Source organism: Lupinus angustifolius, chromosome LG01, assembly GCF_001865875.1.
Source record: "Lupinus angustifolius cultivar Tanjil chromosome LG01, LupAngTanjil_v1.0, whole genome shotgun sequence".
In the NCBI taxonomy this organism is placed as follows: domain Eukaryota; kingdom Viridiplantae; phylum Streptophyta; class Magnoliopsida; order Fabales; family Fabaceae; genus Lupinus; species Lupinus angustifolius.
In genome coordinates, this window is record NC_032009.1 from 21,648,166 (window position 1) to 21,673,366 (window position 25,201).

Genomic DNA, 25,201 nt, shown 5'->3' on the forward strand with positions numbered 1-25,201 from the left:
TTTATGTTAATTAATGAAGACCATTTCATCCACCAACATAAATTTTGGAACTAATATCTAAACATAGAGATAAATACATAAATAAGATCTGTGAACAATTTTTTATAAGTAAATTACAACAATCGATATGAAGTACTTAATTTTAGTTAAGTGATTGGTATTGGAAAATAAATGCACTTAAATTTTTTCAAAGATAGTGTAACTATTAATCAATTTTCAATCTATAGTCAAATTTATTTTGATCACAAAATTTGATTATAAAAGTGGAAGATGCATAGACACATGAATGACTTAAGCAAAGGAATGAAGAAAGTGGTTGGTTGAGTCAGACTATAAAGTCAGCGACCGTGTTCATTAAGGAAAGAACTTTCAGGACAAAACAACCTTCGAACCCTTACTACTACATTCTGATCACACTGTCTCTACAAAAAGTTCAAGTCTTTTTGCACTGTTCACAATGCCAGATGGAGAATCCTCTACCCATGGTTCAACCATCACTAACCAGTTAGAGTCTTTGACTCTCTCAGAACCCAGAAATCATGGCCAGGAAAATTGGGTTAAGAAAGATCCTAGGAAAATTGCTAGAAAGTAAGCATCTTTTGAGATACCCTTTTGTTTTTACTTGCTGAATTGTGATTAGTTATCAAGTGGGTATGTGGGTTTGGTTATTGTTATTATTTGGTTTGTTTGGTTGCAGAAAAAAGTGTTTTTTTTTGTTTTGTTTTTTATGAAGGGTACAAAAAAAAGTTTAGGTGAAGAGGAAGTTGTCATGTTCTGATTTTGTGACATTTTACTAACCTTTGTATCAGCAGCAGGAATCAAACCTAGGATTTTATAAACCCTGTTTGATACTTCTTGTTGGTAAGTTTTGTTATTTGAAGATTCTATAGAAAATATGACTGCCGAGTTGAACTAATCAGCCGGTTTTGTTGCTCTACAAGACTGTGCAACCTTTTATCTAAGTGGTTAGAATGTACCTAATGTGAAGTGTGATTGTGATGTTCGCTGTGCTCAGTTTCTGATTACATACATATCTTATGAAACTTTAAGAATCTCACTTATGTTTTCGTCTTTTGGAAGGTATCAATTGGAGCTGTGTAAAAAAGCACTGGAGGAAAATATAATTGTGTATTTAGGCACAGGTTGCGGGAAGACACACATTTCCGTGCTGCTTATGCATGAGATGGGTAATTTGATACGGAAACCCCAGAAAGACATATGTGTCTTTCTTGCTCCTACCGTGGCTTTAGTTCATCAGGTGAGCCGCTGTACATATTGATGCATTCAACATTCTATACTTTGTCCAGGACAACTTAGGAATATAATATATTTTCACACCATAAGTAGAAATATATCAAAACCAATCATTTCCGCATGAGATGGCTTGGACCGAGGCTGATCTAGTGTTGGATAGTGTGAACACATTTGAGAGAGGTGATGGGGCCCACCTGCAATGACACTTCAATTGTGAAGTTAGTTTAAGAAGAAAAGGCCAAAGAGGAAAAAGGGTAGAGAGAAAACATAACCTGGACCAAAGTGAGACTAGGGTTATTTATAAAAGTCCAACGTTGCCTGCCTTAAATTGTGACATGCGATTTATATACCCGTTAGACAAGTCTACGTAATACCAACTAATTTGAAGTTGGAATATGACGTTTTATTAGAACCAGAGCCCATCTTTGTCATTTATTGCTTGTTCTAGCAGGTATCTATGGAGGGTAATCTACAAGGTATCAAAGCCAAAGTCGATCTTTGTTGTTTGTCGCATACTTTGGTAGGCATTTTTGGTGGGGGTGTTGGAAGCCCCAAATCGCATACCCAGTTCATGGAGTGCAGTTTATATACCTATTAGGCAACTCGGCTTAATGTCAATTGGATTTAGTTTGGAAATATAATATGTCCATCTCCGTCTTTTATCGCCTGTTCTGGTAGATATCTGTGAGGGGAGGTGTTGGGTGTCTCATATTGCTTGCCTCTATTCCTGGAGTGCGGTTTATATACCTGTTCTGCAACTCCACTTAATTCAAATTGATTTTAGCTTTCAGGCGGAATCTAATAGAGCCGTGTGTACTTCACCTCTGGAAATAATTTTAGTGAAATTTTATACTAAGGGACTTGCGCATCCTTTAGTGACACATGTCCTTTTTTTATTTGAGAATATTTTGGACTCCATGTCATGTCTGGAGTGTTAGCACCCATACTACGGTCGGTAAGGGCTGGTGTGATAATGGGTCTTGAGTATGTTCTCCCGAAAGTCTGTATTATTGGTTAAAATTCTGTCAATCATGAATCATCAGGTATGTGTGGACTAGATGAGGGTGGGTTTATTGGATTGTGTCATTCAGGCCAAGCATGTCTGATTGGGCTGTGTTATTTGTTCTCAGTGTGGCCCACAAAAAAATTTCTCCCCTTTTTGTATTCGCTGGTGGTGGCACTGGCATGTGCTGTTAGGGTTGGGTAATTTGGTCTGCGTGAATCAGGATTTCAATCTGCAGGGTTACGAGAGTGAATTACTGCGGGAGTTATAATTACTGGACATGCTGTTATATTTACTGCGGGAGTTATAATTACTTCTATATGATTTGTGCTGTTAGGAACTCGTGGGCCTATCAAGCAAATATTGTATTGTATTATAACTGGACATGAAGTTTTCTCGAATAAAACATTGCCTGAATGCTAAAATTATGAATCTTAAGTAATGCAATTGTTGTTTGAGGCATGGTCGTTTTGGGTATAAATCTGATCAATGATTTGTTCTCGTATTTAGTAATCTCCCACCGAATAGTTGACTAATTTGAGCACATGTATATCCATAATGTGTTTTCTGAAGCCTTATTTATTTATTTAGCAAGCGAAGGTTATAGAAGAATCTACTGATTTTAAGGTCGGAATTTACTGCGGGAGTTCCAAGCGCTTGAAACGTCATCACGATTGGGAGCAGGAGATTGAACAATATGAGGTGACAATACTAGTTAAATCATATAGAAGTAAATTATGTTCTCTATATTATTATCATTATTATTCTATTGTATACCCAGACGTGAACTTGTGATACATGCATACACAAACTTTAATAAAAGCCGTTGAAAATAAAGTTGAAATTCAACAATTAAGTTATATTCAGGAAAAAAAATTACAAATTAAAATATGGCTCCGGTTTTTTTGAAAGCTAAAAAATCGGCATTATTAAATATTAATCTAACGGACTTCCTTGCTTGTAAAATTACACCGTGTTCTTGTTTTCCCCCTTCAGGTTCTGGTTATGACCCCACAGATATTACTTCACAACTTGTCTCATTGTTTCATGAAGATGGAGATGATTGCACTTTTGATATTTGATGAATGTCATCATGCTCAAGTCAAAAGCAACCATCCATATGCATCAGTCATGAAAGTATGTTGTGCTTTTGCTCAACTTTGCAGATAATCATGGTGGAAGATGATACACAAATATTCTAATAAAATCTTCCCATTTTCTATGTTTTCTATTTCTTGACAATTTATAATGTAGGTCTTTTACAAAAACAACTCAACAAAGGTTCCCCGTATATTTGGCATGACTGCTTCCCCAGTTGTCGGAAAAGGTAAAGTAACGTTGTTTATGTTTGGAAAGTTGAGTATCGGCATTTAACAAGATCAATGATATTGGCTGCTTCAATTATTTTGTGATACAAACTTAAGTCATCTACTCAGTTCTCCCCCTTTCTTTATGTAATCAATCTCTTCACCATAAACCTTCCCATTCTACATTCTCCATCCACAAGCATTCTGTGTTTCACGATGGAAAACCACCAGCATTACTTGCATAAAAATGGCAGTGGTGGTGACCCACAAGCAACGACGGCGCTCAATCGACGACACGCCACTCAAGCGTGCAAGCGATTGCAGCAATGTACAGATCTTAAATTTCTTCACAATTGTTCTAAAATTTCTTCAATGATTTATGAGTAACTATTCTCGTAACAGTTCTGATAGAAATTCCTTAACTCCCAAATTTCTTAATTTTCATGACACTTCTTCGTACCTATTTGAACTTTTTTAGTTCTCATAATAGTTCTGCATTTTTTTAATGTTCTGATATTCTCTGGTTATCAAATTTCTCCAGTTCTCGTAACAGTTATTCAGTTCTTCATAAATAATCTGAATATGGTGTAAGCAGATTTTTTTATTTAATTTATTTTTGAATCATATGAAACATATGAACTTAAGTATCAAAAGATTTAAGTATTAATATAATTATCACTGTTATCTTTAACGTGAATATATTTTTCAACTACAACACAATTTTGTTTTAAGTTAAATAAATTTTATATGTAATATGTTAGTTTTGTAAAAAACAAAAATAAATTTTAACGTAGAATATAATCATTATTTTTCCAAATTATACATCACTCCCAAACAATGCAATTGGAATTGTACTTGAAATTCGAATTCTAAGTTCTAATTCTTTATTCATTCGAAAAATAGAATCACTATTCCTATTCTGTGTGCCAAACGGATGCTAAAGGATTGTGCTAGATATCTGAACTAGCAATTGTTAAGACTCGGCATAGTTAATTTTATAAAAGAGATACTGAGGTAGTTAAAGGTGAGAAACCTTTTCCTTGAGGGTAGGATGAAGATTGAACTTCGGTGGAGGGAGGGACAGCCAGTGGTTACTGGCATTCCATATATATATATATGTTTGTTTCATTACACCCAATCTTGCGGATTCTTAAAGGGTATTACCTTATATAAAGTTTGCCTACATTGTTGGTAATGTAGCTTTCTTCTTGTTTATTCATATTTCATCGACATAGTACCTTTGCTGAATATGAGTAGCGTAGTTTACTCTTAATAAGTATATTCGTCTTCCTATTTCCTGAACTCTTGGGTTGTTCAAATTCAGGTTCTTCTAATGAAGCAAATCTAGCAAAAAGTATCAATAGTCTGGAACATATGCTTGATGCTAAGGTTGGTTCTACACATTATAAGATGTCAAATTACTTAAAATTAAGTCTTCCTATTCTCTGTCCTGTGTAAGAGAATATTATTGAATTGATCCTCTGGGCTATGCTTTATGGAGTTGTGATACTTGAACACTATTGCAAAGATATTGGTTTCAGTGTCCTGTGAATTCTTTATGCTTGCGGTACATTAAAACTGCATGGTTATGGTTCTATCGGATAAGTACTTATTCATTTTTGTTAGTTTCTAGGGCTCTGTTACTCACCACTAATGATTGGATCTCATTTATAGGTATACTCAGTTGAAGACCAGGAATTGCAATCTTTTATAACCACTCCTGTGATTACTATACATCATTATGGTTCAACTGAAAATAGGGAAACTAATCTGTACACCACTTACTATGCCAAACTTGAGGAGATTAAACGTCAGGTACACTATTAATACAGTTCTTAAGACTATTCGAATATCAGATAATAAGGTTCCCTGATCACTGGTTTATTTTATGCGAGCAGTGCACAGCAATCCTCGGTAGGAATGTAGAGGATCACCAGAAACGGATGAACACAAAGAAACTTCTGAACCGGATGCATGAGAATGTGCTTTTCTGCTTGGGAAGTCTTGGCATTTGGGGAGCATTGCAAGTAAGACTCTTTTATTTGATTCAAAAGTCTTATACTTCTTTAATTAATTGACTGGAAACAGATTCTCAAGGTAATAAGTTCTCTACCGGAATGTATAAATCATAATCCACTAAAGATAGAAAATTTTCATTTTGTCATCATTTATTTTCATTTGTTGTGCCCCTTCCCCCACCCAAAGAAGAAAAACATGCTTGGATTGAGCTGTGGAGTTTCTCGGTTATCAAGTCTAGGTTGCATTAGTTAAAGAGAGCAGATATGTTTTGCTTGCTCGGTGTAATTTATGAAGTTATGTTGAAAACATGTGAGTTCTAGTGTTATGGAAATTATATTTATCTACAGGTTTAGTTACTTGAATGTTATTTACATATATATATATATATATATATATATATATATATATATATATATATATATATATATATATATATATATATATATATATATATATATATATATATATATATATATATATATATATATATATATATATATATATATATATATATATATATATATAATGTGCCTAATATATAACATATCCTCCCACACCATGTAGCATTTCTTTTTTCCAAAACCATATAAAGAACGAGGTTATTAAAATATTGAAGAAGTTTATGCTTAAATAGAGTCAATGTTGGATAATTATACTGTTATATCTTCTTTTACTACATATATTATCTAATTTGATGATAACCATTGTCAGTTATCAGATTCAGTTTGATTTCCTACAGTATATTTTACCTTACCAGTTGTTGATGTTATATTTTCTTCAATTGGGAACTTGCTGTTTCGATTTTTATTCCTTTTCCTTTTCTAATATTCTTGTTCCTTTTTTTAAGGCTAGTCATATTCTTTTGAGTGGTGATCATTCTGAGAGGCATGAATTAGTGGAGGCAGAAGGATATTCAAGTGACGACTCTCTGTTTGATAAATATCTAACTCAAGCAGCCGAACTCTTCACTTCACAATGCATGATTGGTATTTTAACATTACTTGATTGTTCTTTTAATCGTGTGATTTGTGCGTTGATGTTGCTTCTGGCAACTTATTATAAATACATATACTATTACCCTTTTCTTCTATTTTGCATGATCTTATTAATGAACTAATCCCATTTATAATGCACTTCCTGTAGGATGTGTGCGTCATTTGTGGTGAAGCTAAACTTGCTGTTTATTGTTTTGCAAATCTGTAGGTGGCAGTTTATCTGAGCTATCTTCTGTGGAAACACTAACAGAGCCTTTTTTCTCATCAAAGCTTTTACGCCTCATTGGGATACTGTCCAACTTTAGGTTGAAAAACATTTCTCAATCTCATTCTTTCAAAAGATTATGCTGTTTAAGCCATTAATTTTACACATGTTTTCACATACTATGTGTCTCATTTATATATATATATATATATATATATATATGACTTCCTATTGCTTGGTTATGAAACTAATATGTAACGAATTTTTTTGTTTACACGATCCATTTTCAGGATGCAAGAAAACATGAAATGTATAATATTTGTAAATAGAATTGTGACTGCAAGGTCCCTCTCATACATACTACAGAAGCTCAAGCTTCTAAGACAATGGAAGAGTGATTTTCTAGTAGGAGTCCATGCCGGACTGAGGAGTATGTCACGAAAGACCATGAACATCATTGTTGAGAAGTTTCGCTCTGGAGAGGTAAGTGTTTTTACTTATTATTGGAAGTCTGGGATTCCATATGCTAGTTTTGACTCTGGCAAAAAAATAAGTGTATGAGTGATGAACCTTACATAAAATGACTTGAGCATCCCTTGCTAGACGAGTTAGCTTTTTGGCGGTGGAGTTAGACCTAATTATTTTAGTATGGTAACAACTATTCTGATGTTGGGCTATCTGCATATGTCCAATACTGCAAACTTTTGCTTTGGATGTCCAGTCCTAGGCGTGAGGCATTTGTTGAAGTGTTAAAGCCTCCTATCGGCTGAGTATGAGTAATGAATCATTTATAACGATTTCATCAAACCTCAAGGAAGGTAATCATACTTTACCTTTCTTTTTTTAGTAGCCAAGCAAAGTAAGAGAACTAGATCATAATTTAGAGGGAACATGCTGTAATTGATAAAACACACCAACACATTGTTCTTTATCAGTGTGATACTAGATCAGAGATTGAAAAACACTGTAGAAAACTTGCAATACAGCCTTCTCGTACTATAGAATATTCTAGAATCCTGGCCTGTCCCCTCCTCTTCCTGCGCTTACTAACTCTCTTTAACTCTTTTATATCTAATTACAGTTCTGACACTTATTTCTGTTAGTAAAACACTTGGCACCCAATCCCTTACTCTCATCTTATTCTTCGTTTCTTCCTAACTTGGACTATTTTAATTGGAGGTCTTCTAACGCAATGTTTATGTGAATTAGAATTTATTAATTTCAGAAATTTAGAATATTCAATAAATTAATGGCGGCACAAAATTTTATAATCACTTGCTTTTATAAAAAAGGGAAGGTTTTGTAATTTACTGTTACCCACACTAACGTGGCAATAAATCTATTGAAAGAATGTAAAAAGTCTTCTACATTGCAAAACTGTGATATAGTTGGAGCTGCTGGAATTTTTTTGTGAAAAATATTTTACTTAAATTGAATTCTCTGCATGTGTTTCCAAGCATAATTGCTGTTAAGATGGTGAGTGGCGCTTAAATGATAAAGATAACTATGATGGCTTAAATACTATATATTTATTAGTTTGTCAAAGAGTTATGTGCTAGTAATATGCATATGCGGTTTATCCTGCTAACAGTTGAATCTATTGGTCGCAACCAAAGTGGGTGAAGAAGGACTTGACATTCAGACATGTTGCCTTGTCATACGATTTGATCTTCCAGAAACTGTTGCCAGCTTTATACAGTCAAGGGGCCGTGCACGTATGCCTCAGTCAGAATATGCTTTTTTGGTGGACAGGTACCCGCATTCCCCATACGTTTAGTACATTTTAAAATCCTTTTGTTGGTGCAATTCCATCCATTTGGATATATTTTGAAATCTTATTATCACAGTGGTAGTAAGAAGGAGCTTGACTTAATTGAAGGTTTTGAGAAAGATGAATACCGGATGAATATGGAAGTATCTTCACGAACATCCAATGACATACACAGCATCCCCAATGAAAGAATATTCCAAGTTGATTCATCTGGTGCTTCTGTGAGTTCTGGATATAGTATCTCATTGCTTCACCAGTATTGTTCAAAGCTTCCACATGATGAGTATGTTCTTATTTTAAATTGGACCTTTGTTTGACCTGAAATATATACTCAACTAAGGAGTTTCATTGAACTATAGTACAACTTTTTATGTTTTAACTTGTGATAATCTCTCTTCTCAGGTACTTTGACCCCAAACCAAGTTTTTTTTACTTCGATGATTTAGGGGGGACTGTCTGCCACATAACTTTACCTGCCAATGCTCCAATACACCAAATTGTTAGTACCCCACAGTTGTCTACGGAAGATGCCAAAAGGGATGCTTGCCTGAAAGCAATCGAAGAATTGTACAAATTAGGTGCTTTAAGTGATTTTCTCTTGCCAAACCAAAATGATTCAAAGCCAGAGGAGCAGGTTTTGAGCTCTTCCAATTCAGATGGATGTGAAGGTCAAACTTAAGCTGCTCTCGGATGTGTCATTGCTCTCATTGTCTGTCATTGGGTTGTCATAAATATACATATACATTATATTTTGAAATAAAAAATTTCGCATGTTTACTTGTCAATAAAACATGATTTTATATCCTGCCATGCTGGTTTTAGGCTTTTTAAACTATTCATGGTCCTTCTTTGGCAACCATTTCTGTAATATACCTTTTCTTTGATTATTTGATACCTCACAGCTAATTAAGAACTTCTACACCATCATCCAATTATATATGCTGGGACATATTACTCAATTTTGGACTCGGGATTTTAGTCTGAAATATTAAATGCTAACATTGGAGCAAAATTAAATTCTTCTTTGTATTGTATGTGTGCATCTGAGCAAATTCCAGGGTAGTTATATTATCATGTTGATCACTATTAACTAGCTTTTGTGTGAGCACCTGGGCTCAAACCCGATAGCTGCACAATTTCCCCACCCCATAAAGAAATTGCCTATAAAAAAACTATTAGCTTGCTTCTAGGGATGTATCATATCATTATGTTGTGTATATTAATTCATTTTCCTTGATATGCAGATGAGGTTTCAAGAGGAGAATTATACGAGATGCTGGTTCCTGCTGCCTTTCGGCAGTCGTGGGTAAATAAGGAGAAAATTGTTCATCTGAACTCTTACTACTTGAAATTTTGCCCATGTCCAGAGGATAGGGTCTACAAAAAGTTTGGCTTATTTATCGTGACTCGTCTTCCAGTGGAGGCTGAGAAGCTGGAACTTGATCTTCACCTTGCCCATGGTAGATCTGTGATTTCAAAATTTGTTCCATTTGGAGTTGTAGAATTTGACAAAGATGAGGTAAATGTTTTTATTCTTTCCAAAAGATAGAATCTGACCTTGGGTTGTTAGGCATATGTGAAGACTAGAATAGACCTGTAGAGTAGAGTTAAAAAAGTAGATTAGATGGAGGGTAGCCCAATAGCTAGAGGTAGAGGGAGACCAAGAAAAACTATTGGCAAAACCATTAAGAAGTATTTAGATTTAAATGGTTTGTCTACACACATGATGTATGATATGATATTATGACAATGTTCGATGCATGTAGTTGACTCTACCTAGAGGGAAAAGCCTTGGTTAAATTTTTATTTTATATATATTGTGGAAAACTGAAAGAAATTCTTCAACTTAATGCTTGCACTTTTTCATCCATCAGATTAAGATGGCAGAGAATTTTCAAGAAATGTTCCTCAAAATTGTTCTTGATCGATTGGAATTTATTTCTGAGTTTGTACCCTTGGGTAAGGGTGAATCTCACAGTAGCACATCAACCTTCTACCTTTTACTTCCAGTCATATTGCAAGACTATGAAAACATCATGACAGTAGATTGGAAGACAGTGAGGCGATGCCTTTCTTCGCCAATTTTCAAGCATCCAGCAGATACTGTGGATCAAAAGGTTTTCCATTTGGATATTCACCTGCAACTTGCCAATGGTTACAGAAGTGTGAAGGATATTGAGAATAGCTTAGTGTATGTACCATATAAGAAGTCATTTTATTTTGTCACTAATGTTATCTATGTAAAGAATGGATCCAGTCCTTATGAAGATTCAGGCACTTCAAGCTATGTGGATCACTTCATTGAAAAGTAAGTATCTGTTTAACATTATCGGTATACCCTTGTTTCATTTTGGTTTCGGTATCACTAATTCTTCACTATTGATAAAAATATATCTATGGGAGATTTCTTAATTTGCTGATTGATATGCTGAACCTAGGGAGAACCATTCCATAAAAGCTAGGCCATTGTGTTTGGAACCCAAGACTATAAGGATCATATCATGCAATTGGATCCTCATGTTAATTAACTAATAGAATGTGATATTTAAGAATATATATAAGTTGGAATATCATGTATTTTTGTTTTCAATTTTTGACAAAAAAAATACATGCTTTGATGTCAGGTATTCCATTCATCTCAAATTCCCTGAACAACCACTTTTGCATGCAAAACCTCTCTTCAATTTGCACAACCTCCTACACAACCGAAGGCTTGAGGATACAGGTATGTGTTTAGTTTAGTTTGTTGCATTACCCTTCTGCGTAGTTTCTACGTGTTTCTTTTTGTGTGTGAGAATTTCTTATCCTCTTGTAATTTTCTCCATTCTTTTCTAATAATGTTTCTTTTCTTATCAATTTTTTTGTACAAGCTAGTGGGATATCTATGTTTTGTCATTTGTCCACATTTCAGGTCCAATTGGCTGTGTCAAGTGTTTGTAAAGAGTTACAAATACTATTCTGAAGCCTTGCTTAATGAATAAAGCTTTTTGGTCTAGTTGTTATTTAATTGTGCTAGAGATAATAAAACCATTCACACTCCTTCACCCTTTTGGGAGAGATGGTTCATGACATGGTATCAAAGCGTCTACATGAATAAGTGGTCTAGGGTTCGATCCTTGTTGCCTCGTTCTTCTCAATAAAAGTTGAATTTCAGCACATGGTAAAGATTAGCCTGTGTATTCTAGCCCAGAGGGCTCTTCTATGTAGGGGGATAGAGATACAGTAAATTCATCCATGTTCTTTCACCCAACAACTTAATCTTTGGAAGAGATGGTTCATGACAAACGTCTTTCCAATCCCTTTGCAAATACATGAAAGAAACCTTCTATGAAAAATGTGCTACATGGTAACATTGTATAGAAGCTAAGAAAGCAATTCTGTTGCGTAAGATATGTGTGACTAGAACTCCGTTCGCAATATGGTGAAGCCATATGCACCACATTAACATTCCTTCCTTCTATCAAAATGTCCTACGATGTTTGTGCAATTTTATATGCTTTTGAATTTTCAATTTAAGGAGTGTGTGTTGATTACTTGAAAACTTGTATCTTCATTTTGGATTTACCTTGAATTATTGATATTATTAGGATATTTCATCAGACTGTTCTGCAAATGATTGTAGCTTTTAACTGTGTGAATAACAGAAGCAGATGAGCTGAAGGAGTACTTCATTGATTTGCCACCTGAGCTGTGTGAACTGAAAATAGTAGGTTTTTCGAAGGATATTGGTAGCTCCATATCTTTGCTACCCTCAATTATGCACCGTCTTGGAAACTTGTTAGTTGCTATTGAGTTGAAGCAAATGCTATCATCCTTCTTCCCAGAGGCAGCTGAAATTAAAGCCCTTACCGTAAGACCTTATTAAATGCAATATCTTATACTTATTTTTTATTAGTGCATTCTGTTTCACCTAATCATTGCAGTTCTTATATGGTACAGATGATTTTGGAGTTTAGAGCTATTAACATAATTGTGAATAATTTGCTAGGTTTTAGAGGCTCTCACCACCGAGAGGTGTCTGGAGCGCCTTTCCCTTGAAAGATTTGAAGTGCTTGGCGATTCTTTCCTTAAATTTGCTGTTGCACGCCATTTTTTCCTCATGAATGACAACTTTCATGAAGGTGACCTTACAGGAAAGCGTTCCAATGCCGTAAACAATTCCAATTTGTTTAAGTTGGCTGTTAAGCACAATTTGCAGGTAAAACTATACTTTCTATTGCCACTGCTTTACCCTAATAAAGATGTTATCATGATTCTTTGCTCTGCTGTTTGATTCATAATGCTATACATGGTGGGAACTAATTTCAATTATTAGCCACGCTGTTTTATAATCTAATATATTTGCTCAAATTATCTTGGGGACGAAAAACTAATTTTATGGTATTTCGATTCTTCTATTTTAATTCCTAAACCAACCTTGTCACTTTAGGAGATAGATTGACACAGGACTTTGTACCTAAAGACAGGCATTTCCTGCATATGGACCTGTTATTATGTCTTTCGTAGAATAACGAAACATGTTAAGAGCTAAAATGGAGGATCTAAAGCCTAACCAACTACCAACATACTTTCTTATCACATATTAGAAATGAATGCATTAAAGAGAATGTTGGAGTAACTCCAATTGTAGAAAAATTGGTAAAATCGCGCCTTAGATAGTTTGCGATTAGAAGCACTAGTAAGGAGAGTAGATCAAATGAAGGTTAGTCCAATTTCTAGGAGAAGAGGAAGGCCAAGAAAAACCTAGGCAAAACAATTAGGAAAGATTTAGAGATCAACGCTTTGTCAATGAACATGATTTATGATAGAGTATTATAGCATGTCCGATCCATGTAGCTGACCCCCACATAGTAGGATTAAGGCTTGGTTGTTGTTGGTGTCTAAAACCAAATGAAGTTAATTCATGCATTTGTCAATATGAAACTGAAAGTAAGCCTTAGATCCTCCGTAGAAGATGAGAATAAACAATCCTACAAAGGCCCAAAGTCAATCTGGTCAGGCCACTGTGTAATTTACATGAATGTGACATGCAATGATACAAATCGGAAAAAAGTTTCACTATTTTTAAATTTATCTTTATTAAATTTCATTATTTTTGGCATATCTGTAAATAGACATCTTCTAGTTTATTTCCAGGGGTAGGGAATAAGTTCCTGACACTATTAAGGATCTAGGCTTCAATCAATAGTACTAACTCAATAAGGAATACATAGACTTTAAGGCAAGGCCAAATGGCATTAGATAACAATCATAACATATTTCGAAAGCACAACGCAATTCTTAACCAATGATTGAAAAATACAAAGGTTACCCTAGGACTGAAGATATATAAATAAACTGAAACAACAATGTAATAAGGCTAATAAGCTTGATAACTTTTAATTATTTTGGTGTCAAACTTTAGAATGCTTTTTATTTATTATCTACCAGCATAAGGATTATCTCAATGTCCCTCTCCCCTCTTCCAGGTCTATATACGCGATCAGGCATTGGATCCCTCCCTGTTCTATGCATTAGGCCGTCCCTGCCCAATAGCTTGTGACAAGGAAACTGAAGAAAGCATACACTTATGTTTAAATTCTATCAAGGAGCAAGGAAGTCCAACGGAAGTCCGATGCAATAAAAATCACCACTGGTTACATCGGAAAACAATTTCTGATGTGGTTGAAGCTCTGGTTGGAGCATTCTTAGTTGACAGTGGCTTTAAAGCTGCAGTTGCATTTCTTACATGGATTGGAATACCAATCAATTTTGAGGCCTCACAAGTGGTTAATGCTTGCTTGGGAAGTGCCGGCTATGTTCCTCTTTCTGCAGATGTAGACATTCGTTCACTTGAAAATAAGTTAGGATATCACTTTGTTCATAAGGGTCTGCTTATCCAGGCATTTGTACATCCTTCTTATAATAAGCATGGTGGAGGCTGCTATCAGGTAAGTGCTATTTTTCTTTTAACTCCCAATGCTCTGACTTCTAATATGCACTATTTTTCCTACTTTTGATCTTTGGCGATTCTAGTGAGACCCTTGATCTTTAATTTTTGACACCGGATAATTCTTTGCAGCGATTGGAGTTTCTTGGAGATGCGGTGTTGGATTATTTGATTAGTTCATACCTATACTCAGCTTATCCCAAGTTAAAGCCTGGTCAATTGACAGATTTGAGATCGTTGTCCGTTAACAATAAGGCATTTGCCTGTGTTGCGGTAGATCACAATTTTAATGAATTTCTTTTAAGTGATTCAAGTGGACTGTCTGAGGCAATTAAAAAGTATGTGGACTATATTAGAAGACCTGAGTCACATAGTGGCGTCAATCAAGGGCCAAAATGTCCGAAGGTAGACATTATGACTTTTTCATAATGTTGCTACACTAAGATGCGTTTTCTATTATTCATTATATTTCTATTATATTTGGTAATCTAAGATGAAGCTCCTGAAGTATTATTTATTTATGAAACCATTCCTATTTGCAGCTCAATTCTCTGCATCGTTTCCAAAGTTCTATTTTGGTAATTTACTTGGAAGTATCATAGCAAATAAATGGAATATGACAATTTTTATTGCATTTTCTGCTCTATTGTTTAGGTTATGGATGTGAGTAACTCTTCAGGGGCGTTAGGGTTCAATTTAATATCCTAAGCAAGCAGTTCAAAAGTGCAATAAATATTGTTTAAGATTTATGTTGCATCACGAATAATTTCATGCTTGCTTAAGAGTCCTACTAGAATTGATCAGTTCAAGAGTTCTATTAGGATTCCTCCTTACATCCATAACTCTACGATTTGTGTTGCTTCTTAATTTTGCATCAAAACGTATTTAAGGTCTAAACTAATATTTTTGGTTACTTCAGGCCCTGGGTGACTTGGTGGAATCTTGTGTTGGTGCCATTCTTCTTGATTCGGGGTTCAATTTGAACAAAGTTTGGGATGTTATGACTTCCTTCTTGGACCCAATCATGAAATTCTCATCGACATTGCAGCTTAGTCCTGTTAGGGATTTGCAAGAACTTTGTCAATCTCATAATTTGGATTTGGAGTTTCAGACTACAAAACTGACTAAAATGTTTTCGGTTGAAGCTAAGGTGACTCGAGATGGTGTATCTAAATCCGCTTCTGCAACCGGCCAAAGTATAAAAGAGGCTTCTAAAATGGCTTCACAGCTACTATTTTCGTACTTCAAGGTAAAACAAGTATGCTTAGCTTGTTTTCCTCCACCCTCCTTTTTTCAATACCTTAGAATTTGCATTTATTTATTGCATGGTGAAACCACAGGTGAGTCAGTAAAAAAGAACTGTGATTAGTTTTTAAACCTTTAATGCTATACGGCGTAACCTTTTTTACTTATCGTTTTTGAAACTTCAAAATCTGTTGTTTATAATGTGTGAAATATGAACGTTCCAGTTTAAGATGTATATGTTTCTTCATCTCTAGCTAGAAACTCTCATATTGTGTACTTTCTAATGATCAAGTTCATAATTATGGAATTGTATCTGTTTTTCCTTTAACGCCGTTTTTTATACTGTGAAGTTCTTCTAAGTAGATTCTAAAGACTTGATATATTGTCACACTTAATTAGTCTCGTGGCTGGCACTAATGACACACTTCATTCTAATTTTCTTTTCCTTTTTCCTCTTTATTCTCCTTTATAGAGTCATTATGCATTTAGGCGAGTTCTTTGGGCTGGTGGAAAATTGTCTTCTACGTCATTCTTGTATCGATCACGTGGTAGTGTTAATTTCCAATTTTCACCAACCATTTTACCAGCCTTAAAAACAAGGGGAGCTCATTACTGAAATTTAGGACATAAATCTGATTCTATCCTCATTTTGTCTTTTGGCACTACCCGTGTATAGAGAAATTCTTATTCCTGTGTATGCTAGTGACTAGTACTATACAGAGAGGTCTTTTTAAATAGAGAAGAAAAAGTGTAGGTATGTTTGTAGTGCAATTAGTAAACCTGTATTATAGCAATACATAATATTATGAAACTAAAATATCTCGACGTTGTCTATCTTGGTGAATTTCTTCTTCAACACATACATATATGTAGCTTGTACTTAATTATGATTTGAGTGGCATGAGCGTTGCTGTGCAGGATCAAGGCTGGAAACCAAAGTCAAAATCTTTGGAAGAAGTTCTGAAAACAACATATAAGATGGAACCGAAACTTATTGGCTATGATGAAACCCCGATTGATGTAACAGCTGCTAATGCCATCGAGAACATAATGGTTAATGGAGATCCATACAGAAAGTCTAACCCAGTAATTCGCCCCATCCGTGATGTAATTAATATACCCACCCCAAGTGCAAAACCTGTTGGCCAACGGCTTCAATCTTCTCCTAAGGAACGGCTTAGTGAAACCATTGAGACTAATGGTTGTGACAATGACTCACTGAGAACAGGTAATATGCAAATTATTTTTTGTTTCAAGATGCTAAAGATCGGAGCTGGTACAATTCTTTGTTAATCCTAAATATCATTTCAGATTCTTTGAACAAAGGAACAGCAAGATCTCGATTGTACGAATTCTGTGCTGGCAATTGCTGGAAACCTCCATTATTTGAATGCTGCAAAGAAGAGGGACCGGACCACCTGAAGTTGTGAGTCCCTCGTTAACTTTATTTTTAGTTTTTCGTAATTGCTAATCTGATATTCCCGCATTAAACAATTTAGTATGAGTCTGTGAATGAATATTAGTATTAAGTTTATTATGGGTTATTATTTTTTAGTCATTCTAATCATTGAATTTGCCTCAAATGGTTTATCTTTTCGGTTTGCCATGGTTCATCTATGTTTGAAATTTGTGACCAACTAGTCAGTATCCTTTTATCATTTTCAACTTCCCATTTCTGAATATTTCGATACTGTTGTAAGTTGTGATGAATTGATGATACAACAACAGTCAAGCCTTTATCCCACTATGTGGGTTCAGCTACATGGACCAAACGATGAATCGATGATGATGATAAATAAAATTGAAATTCATAATCTTTTTGTGAACATTTTGTATACAACATCTTTCAGTTAATTTCAGGCTATATAAAAACTTTTGGGGTGCTCTTTTTCTTTTGAAATGACATTATGGATCATATGTTAACAATGCTATTTCTTTTGCTGTTCCTTTTTCTAGATTCACTTTCAAGGCAACATTGGAGATAGAAGAAGCCCCAGATGTGGTTTTTTTGTTCATTGGAGAACCTAAATCAAAGAAGAAAGATGCAGCAGAGAGTGCAGCTGAGGGTGCATTTTGGTACCTGCACAAAGAAGGTTACATTCCTAAGGGTAATTGATACATTGCCCAACAAATACAGTGTACCATGTACTATGTACAATGTACAATGTCCTATAATAACTTAGAAGAAAATTGGTGTAGGTAAATCCTTTTTGACTAAGAGGTTTTGGTAGTGTCCTAAGAGTATCATTTGGAATTTCTTAATGATCTCAGTGTTATAGACAATCTTATATCTAGAAGCAAAAAGATATAATAAATAGTTCAGGTTTAGAAAACCACTAGGGGTACATTTCCAAAAATATGGTATTGTACATTATGATTATTTATAAATCAATGTATGCATACGGTCTCAGCTATAACAGTAAAGTTTCTAATATGGACATGAAATTTGAAAGTGATATTACAAAACAATCATTTTATTTGAAAAACCAAATTGTACAACTTTAAGTTGCCATTTGATTTTTGAATGAATTTTTTGAAATACACAGCTAAAAGATGATAAAGAAATTCGTTTATAAGATAAATCGTTACATTTAGGTTCAAACAACTCTTACAAAAGTAACTCAAGGCCTTAAAGATAGTTGCTAATGATCTAATGTTTTTATCATTAAATAATTATCAAAATGAAATAGAAATGTGTAGGTTGAGTCCCACTAAAAAATGGTATTTGAATGAAGTTAAAATATTAGAGGAGATAGTGGTTGTTTCTCATCCTAAAATGGATTAAGGTGATAAAGTATTATCAGCTTTCACTTCGTAATTGAACAAAATCTGTTCTTTTTTCATCATTAGCCCGCCCCATCATGACATACAAAATAGATTTGGGTTCAAATGTTAATGCATACTATATATATATATAATTTAGGAAAATTATATATTCTCCTACTATATCATCCTACCCACAAGAAGATAACATGTGTCACAATAAAATACTTTAATTATTAATGATTGAATTACAAGTGACATGTGTTTATCGTGGGGAAGATGATTTAGTATGAGGATATAGCAATGCTCGTATATTTAACTCTGATAGATATTATGCTTTTTTTAATAGTATATGATATCATACATTCAAGCGTATAATGACCTAACAAGTTATAAAAAGGCTAACACAAGTCTTATAAGAAATGTGAAAAATAAAATTTTAAAAAGAGTGTAATATTTATGCATTTATAGTATAAAGATATGTACACAGTCAATATATCATCCATTCTTTATTTTAATAACTTTTGATTGAATGATGATGGAAAATGAATAATAAATAATACAATGATAGTATAAAAAACTATGATCACATTTCTTACATGAAAACCTTGTTAGTAGTTAATCATAAGTATCTTTGTAAGTGTTTACAGATTCATGGAGTCTCTTTGATCCTAGTAAATCGGGTTCAATTCACCTAAACTTTTATAAAATGATGAACATTTTAAATCTTAAATTTTTTTGGTTTCTATCCAAATCTTAAGTTGAATCTTAGTAATATATAAAAATGTTTATATTGTCGTTGCTTATTTCATTTTATGGGTCATGCAAAAAAAAAAACCTTAAGTTGAGAACATGTTCGTAATAAATTAAATACCCATGTTAAGCGCGTATCTTCACGCGCCTTCGGTCTTCTATTTCTTCGATAAGCTGTTACCGCGGTGGAAGCGCAACCTCAGTCGTACCTCAATGGCGGCGTCCTCCGTTCGAATTGCCATCGTCGGCGATATAGTAATAATCCAACTTTTCATCTTCATTTAACTTTACTGTTAATTTTTCATATTTCAATTCCCAAACAAGTCCTAATAATTGAGGTTTTTGTGAAGCATGATTTCTGGAACCTAGAAGAAGATTCTAGAGCACTTGAGTTCTTGAAGGTACCTTTTTCTCCGTTCTTCCTATCTATTAGTTAAATTAGTTTTTCCATGCGATTTTATTCAATCTTTGACTTGTTGTGGAATTTGATTCAGTATTTTAGAGGGGTAAATAATGAGATTCACTAAGTGAAATAAATATAATAATACTAATAGTTTTGACATAGAAGAGAATGCAAGATCATTTGAAGACATTAGTATGCAAGTAAGTGACATAGATTCAGAGGTAAAAAAAGGCTTTTTTCAATGTTGATTTTGGCCTTGCTCCATGCTGATGTTAGTTTCGATTAACGAGATAATAGGATGTATTATCCATGACAGCAGCAACAAAAGATTAGGCTCTAATTAGAGAATCTAAAGTTGGTGTATTGTGTTATAACAGCAACAGCAATAGTATAACATTGTTTGTGTTAAAATTTACATGAAAGCTATTAAGTTTGTAGCGGTGGTGGTGCATAACTTGGATGTTAGTTAACACACATCACTAATGTTTTCCAAGATTACTTTTGGGTTCCAAGGGTTGCTAGGTTTCAATTGAAAGGGACAAATTGTTTATCAAAATGAAAGCGAAGAAAAATTGTGAAATTACATATTCATCTGTCGTTGTCATTTATTTCTAGAGATGCTGCTATCAAATTCCCATTTTTTAGAGATAGATTTTGGTGAAATTAGATGTCAATCTTCTCCACTTCTATTCCTCCCATGTTCCTCTCAATTTCCATGTTTGGCAATATAAATTTCATCCTTGATTTCCACTCCTTCCAAAATCAGCTCGTCCATTTTCACCTTCTCTAAACAAACTGATAGTTTATGCAAACATTTTTTATAGAGAAGCCAACTGAAGCTATAGTTGTTCCATTTATGTATAAATGCTCAAAATGAATTAACCATGTACAGTTTTGTGCAGTGAGTTATCCTTTATGTTAATTTATTTTGTCACATCTCATTCTTGAATTTATATCAACTTATTTAATAAGCCTTTAAATGTATATCCTATATACCATTCTAATCTGGACCTATATTGAAGTGCAGCCAGATTTGGTGCTGTTTACAGGCAAGTTTCATTGTTATTGCTGATCAACCTATCACATTATGGTGTTGTGTTAAATGTGTGAGTATGTTTGCTGATCAACCTATCAGATTTGGAAATATGCATTCATATTGAATATTGAATGCCATGGCTTTGCTCTAATGCACGTCTTAATAAATCAAGAGTGTTGTTACTTAATATTTATGATCAGCATTAATAGCCAGACATTCAAACAATTCAGCATGTCAGTGCATGCCAAGTTTATCTCGTGTTAAGTTATTTTCATTATGTATCTGTTAAGATTATTATGCTTTATTAATTACATTACTTATCCCTCTCTTATTGCTTCTTTCCTTTCTCAAGTGTCCTGTATTGAATATTATCAGGTGATTTTGGTGATGAAAATGTTGAAGTCGTTCAGAGTGTTGCGAATCTTGAATTTGCTAAAGCAGTTATATTAGGAAACCATGATTCCTGGTTTACTAAACAGTTTTCTGGAAGGTAAAGTTTACATGTTTGTCCTGGAACCATTCTGCATCTATGTCTTAATAGATTTACTTTGCGGAAAGGTTGTCTTGTAAGATTCTTCTATGACACAATACAATTTTTATGAGACGTGATACAAGGACAATGAATTTACTCATCCATCCCAAAATTTATGGGAGTCTAATTGTTATTGTCATATGCTAATTAAATAATTTGCTTGAAGTTTGTTTTCTGGCCAATAGGTGTTAAGTTGAAAGTGCTGATTTTTAGTTCAAGTTTAAACTAACACTTGGATTTAAATGTCAGAGAGAAGGATAAAGTTCAGCTTCAGCTAGAATGGTAAGCTTCAGCTAGAAGGATAAAACATATTTGTTGTTGCCATCTGTAGCTTAAATGTATATGACTATGTGGGTGAAGTAATAAGTTCGTTAGGTTATCAAAAGAGGAAATGTTGTAATGATATGGCATGCCCCTTTTCCTAGCCCATTAAAGTTTTAAAAGAGATTTCAAAATATCAAGGATGGTTTTTTTGCTGCCCCAGAGTAGAAGTAGCCAATTACTGAGGAGTAAAGTTCACTACTTAGAAGCTTATTGCCTTTTTTTCTGACTACTTTTATTTCCACCAAACATGTCTAATTTCCTTCACAGGTTACTTGTAATACTTTTATTTTTCTATAGAGCTCCTTAGAAAAGTTATTAATAAATTGCTGTGAAACTCAGCCTTGGCAAGGAGCATGCGGCTTATAAACGTTTAGACTTCCCTATGATAAAAGTGAGTGTTGTTGGGGGACGGCCGTTTTCTAGTGGGGGTAAACCACTATCCCGGAAAAGTCTTCTATCAGCGAGGTGTGTATTGTTGTGAAACCAACTATAGACAATTTGATTCTCAAATGCTTGTTAATGTTTTCAGCTTTCCACATTTGCTTCTAATGCCTATAAAGTAAATTCACCTCTTTCTCTAATTATGCGATCACTTCCAAAGAATGTAGAGATATATTTTTATGCTTCTAATGCATTCGTCTCATACGTGATAGCCATCTTGCATTGACTCATTTAGTTATCCATTCTTTTCATGAGGCATACGCTACTTTAAAAGTAGCATTAGATGGCCTCTTGTGACTTCTCAATAAGATCATGTTATGTGGTGTTTTGCAATTATTATAGTATCCACTGTAACTCAAAATCAAAATTTCAAATCTGAGGTTTCTTTTAGATATGGAATCAAAGACATGGACGAGAGTGCTAAGAGAATCCAGAAAGCTGCTCTTGGCACACCAGAGGATCATTTTCTTATATTACTCGCACATAATGGACCCACAGGTGCATCAACATCTCAAATTTAATATCAGCTCCTGTGGTGTTAGTTTATCATATCTAATACATAAAATGGTTTTTGAATTTAAACTTTGTATAGGCCTTGGTTCTGATTTGAGCGATATATGTGGAAAAGATTGGGAATTTGTGGGTGGTGGTGATCATGGTGACCCAGGTACTATTTACTTCAGAGCTTGACTTGTTATTATATTCCCTTTTGTGATTTTGGCAGTCAGAAATCACTTCATTTATCAAGGCTTGCTTTCTTTTTCTCTTATTAAGCTTGGATTATGGTATTGGTTATGCTGTCCCTTTTTAGTATTGGTAGAACCGTCCCTTAAAATGCGAAGTGTGATTGAGATAATGCAAACATAGGAAAGGGTTTACCCTTTTTAACCCAGTCTATTATGTTTTTATAACAGATCTAGAACACGCAATATCCTTGCTAAAGGAAAACAATCAAGTATCTATTCCATTGGTTGTGTTTGGTCACATGCACAAAGAGCTGGCATTCGGCAATGGCTTTAGGAAAATGATTGTAGTTGGCACTGACAACACTATCTACTTGAATGGGGCCGTCGTTCCAAGAGTCAAAAGGTTGGTTGATGAAGACAATAGAAACTTTGATGATAAAAGTGCTCTTTCCTCACTAGAAACTAAAAGTACAACAAGAGCCTTTACTTTAGTTGAGATTTCAGAAGGAAGAGTTGCTAAGATTGCAGAAAGTTGGGTCTCAGTTGAGAAAGATAGGACCACATTAGAAGAAGAGCACATATTGTTTGAACTTTGAAGGCAGTTTGTATCCTCATCCTCCATGTTAGGCTCCTCCTTTAGTCACATCATGGTATTTAATACATAGATTAATACAGCCCAAGGTGAAATATGCTTTGATATAAGATCCTTATCTAGATGAATACATGTATTTAATGATAACACTACTGTGTAGAATTGGCATGTGCTTTGGTAGTGGTACTAATACCTTATCTATATGGTGGTTTTTATTTTGTTTCAGTACTTTTTATGTGGTAATTAAAATGCACAGGCTTCCTGTCATTAATTCCTTTCTAGCAGAGAAGATACCTACTTGTTTTGTCCTTGCACAATTGAATACATGTTGAATGATATGGGTCTAATAAATAATCCAGGATGTTTCATGTGCTCAATATGGATATTTTTTAACCTGTCTCTGTCTCATTTGGTGCCAAATTCATTCTTTTTAAGTACAGTCCAGTGGACAAGGATCTTCTGTCCCAAGATATTCATGTCCCCATGTACCAAACTCTTGGCACACCAGAGGATCATTTTCTTATATTACTCGCACATAATGGACCCACAGGTGCATCAACATCTCAAATTTAATATCAGCTCCTGTGGTGTTAGTTTATCATATCTAATACATAAAATGGTTTTTGAATTTAAACTTTGTATAGGCCTTGGTTCTGATTTGAGCGATATATGTGGAAAAGATTGGGAATTTGTGGGTGGTGGTGATCATGGTGACCCAGGTACTATTTACTTCAGAGCTTGACTTGTTATTATATTCCCTTTTGTGATTTTGGCAGTCAGAAATCACTTCATTTATCAAGGCTTGCTTTCTTTTTCTCTTATTAAGCTTGGATTATGGTATTGGTTATGCTGTCCCTTTTTAGTATTGGTAGAACCGTCCCTTAAAATGCGAAGTGTGATTGAGATAATGCAAACATAGGAAAGGGTTTACCCTTTTTAACCCAGTCTATTATGTTTTTATAACAGATCTAGAACACGCAATATCCTTGCTAAAGGAAAACAATCAAGTATCTATTCCATTGGTTGTGTTTGGTCACATGCACAAAGAGCTGGCATTCGGCAATGGCTTTAGGAAAATGATTGTAGTTGGCACTGACAACACTATCTACTTGAATGGGGCCGTCGTTCCAAGAGTCAAAAGGTTGGTTGATGAAGACAATAGAAACTTTGATGATAAAAGTGCTCTTTCCTCACTAGAAACTAAAAGTACAACAAGAGCCTTTACTTTAGTTGAGATTTCAGAAGGAAGAGTTGCTAAGATTGCAGAAAGTTGGGTCTCAGTTGAGAAAGATAGGACCACATTAGAAGAAGAGCACATATTGTTTGAACTTTGAAGGCAGTTTGTATCCTCATCCTCCATGTTAGGCTCCTCCTTTAGTCACATCATGGTATTTAATACATAGATTAATACAGCCCAAGGTGAAATATGCTTTGATATAAGATCCTTATCTAGATGAATACATGTATTTAATGATAACACTACTGTGTAGAATTGGCATGTGCTTTGGTAGTGGTACTAATACCTTATCTATATGGTGGTTTTTATTTTGTTTCAGTACTTTTTATGTGGTAATTAAAATGCACAGGCTTCCTGTCATTAATTCCTTTCTAGCAGAGAAGATACCTACTTGTTTTGTCCTTGCACAATTGAATACATGTTGAATGATATGGGTCTAATAAATAATCCAGGATGTTTCATGTGCTCAATATGGATATTTTTTAACCTGTCTCTGTCTCATTTGGTGCCAAATTCATTCTTTTTAAGTACAGTCCAGTGGACAAGGATCTTCTGTCCCAAGATATTCATGTCCCCATGTACCAAACCAATCAAATTTTATAGAATAGTGTATAAATATTAATTTATGTTATTATAATTTTTACTTTTAATCAAATAATATTTTATGATTGGATGAGAACGCCAAATAAGACAACAAATGGGACAG

At 34.4% G+C, this 25,201-nt stretch overlaps 3 protein-coding genes across 11 annotated transcripts; all 3 read left to right on the plus strand.

Moving 5' to 3' along the window:
• Positions 284-17,913, plus strand: LOC109354883 (dicer-like protein 4). 8 transcript variants are annotated; one of them, XM_019597696.1, is made up of 25 exons: positions 284-588; positions 1,081-1,258; positions 2,849-2,959; positions 3,254-3,394; positions 3,512-3,584; positions 4,889-4,953; positions 5,239-5,379; positions 5,463-5,591; positions 6,431-6,569; positions 6,787-6,883; positions 7,074-7,266; positions 8,375-8,535; positions 8,631-8,837; positions 8,957-9,222; positions 9,799-10,073; positions 10,429-10,862; positions 11,179-11,279; positions 12,199-12,404; positions 12,543-12,752; positions 14,023-14,484; positions 14,616-14,888; positions 15,403-15,732; positions 16,647-16,956; positions 17,061-17,154; positions 17,685-17,913. In XM_019597696.1, the coding sequence occupies exons 1-25, from the start codon at positions 458-460 to the stop codon at positions 17,842-17,844; spliced, it is 4,887 nt and encodes a 1,628-aa protein (XP_019453241.1). In that variant the 5' UTR covers positions 284-457; the 3' UTR covers positions 17,845-17,913. The 8 variants fall into 8 exon arrangements, with proteins under 8 accessions (XP_019453241.1, XP_019453224.1, XP_019453233.1 ...); XM_019597679.1 differs by having other exon boundaries at positions 285-588; positions 17,040-17,154; XM_019597688.1 differs by having other exon boundaries at positions 285-588; positions 6,431-6,560; positions 17,040-17,154.
• On the plus strand, positions 19,327-23,632 carry LOC109354924. 2 transcript variants are annotated; one of them, XM_019597749.1, is made up of 9 exons: positions 19,327-19,499; positions 19,595-19,645; positions 20,675-20,696; positions 21,059-21,173; positions 21,465-21,497; positions 21,879-22,004; positions 22,372-22,478; positions 22,573-22,647; positions 22,895-23,632. In XM_019597749.1, exons 1-9 carry the CDS (start codon positions 19,368-19,370, stop codon positions 23,260-23,262), a joined length of 1,029 nt encoding a protein of 342 aa, XP_019453294.1. In that variant the 5' UTR covers positions 19,327-19,367; the 3' UTR covers positions 23,263-23,632. The 2 variants fall into 2 exon arrangements, with proteins under 2 accessions (XP_019453294.1, XP_019453304.1); XM_019597759.1 differs by lacking the exons at positions 19,327-19,499; positions 19,595-19,645; positions 20,675-20,696 and adding an exon at positions 20,788-20,942.
• LOC109360562 lies at positions 23,742-24,962 on the plus strand. The gene is made up of 3 exons (XM_019605581.1): positions 23,742-23,808; positions 23,903-23,977; positions 24,225-24,962. The coding sequence occupies exons 1-3, from the start codon at positions 23,742-23,744 to the stop codon at positions 24,590-24,592; spliced, it is 510 nt and encodes a 169-aa protein (XP_019461126.1). The 3' UTR covers positions 24,593-24,962.

What these genes read in the sequence shown, in the direction of transcription:
- LOC109354883 (XM_019597679.1), top strand. Translation starts at nt 458, where the DNA reads ATGCCAGATGGAGAATCCTCTACCCATGGTTCAACCATCACTAACCAG. An exon ending in ATGGTGGAGGCTGCTATCAG is followed by an intron (nt 14,485 to 14,615) that starts GTAAGTGCTATT and finishes AATTCTTTGCAG; the next exon opens with CGATTGGAGTTTCTTGGAGA. An exon ending in AAGGGCCAAAATGTCCGAAG is followed by an intron (nt 14,889 to 15,402) that starts GTAGACATTATG and finishes TGGTTACTTCAG; the next exon opens with GCCCTGGGTGACTTGGTGGA.
- LOC109354924 (XM_019597749.1), top strand. Translation starts at nt 19,368, where the DNA reads ATGTTAAGCGCGTATCTTCACGCGCCTTCGGTCTTCTATTTCTTCGAT. An exon ending in GAGCACTTGAGTTCTTGAAG is followed by an intron (nt 19,646 to 20,674) that starts GTACCTTTTTCT and finishes ATTGAAGTGCAG; the next exon opens with CCAGATTTGGTGCTGTTTAC. An exon ending in GTTCAGCTTCAGCTAGAATG is followed by an intron (nt 21,498 to 21,878) that starts GTAAGCTTCAGC and finishes TGTGAAACTCAG; the next exon opens with CCTTGGCAAGGAGCATGCGG.
- LOC109360562 (XM_019605581.1), top strand. Translation starts at nt 23,742, where the DNA reads ATGTACCAAACTCTTGGCACACCAGAGGATCATTTTCTTATATTACTC. An exon ending in CGCACATAATGGACCCACAG is followed by an intron (nt 23,809 to 23,902) that starts GTGCATCAACAT and finishes AACTTTGTATAG; the next exon opens with GCCTTGGTTCTGATTTGAGC. An exon ending in TGGTGATCATGGTGACCCAG is followed by an intron (nt 23,978 to 24,224) that starts GTACTATTTACT and finishes TTTTTATAACAG; the next exon opens with ATCTAGAACACGCAATATCC.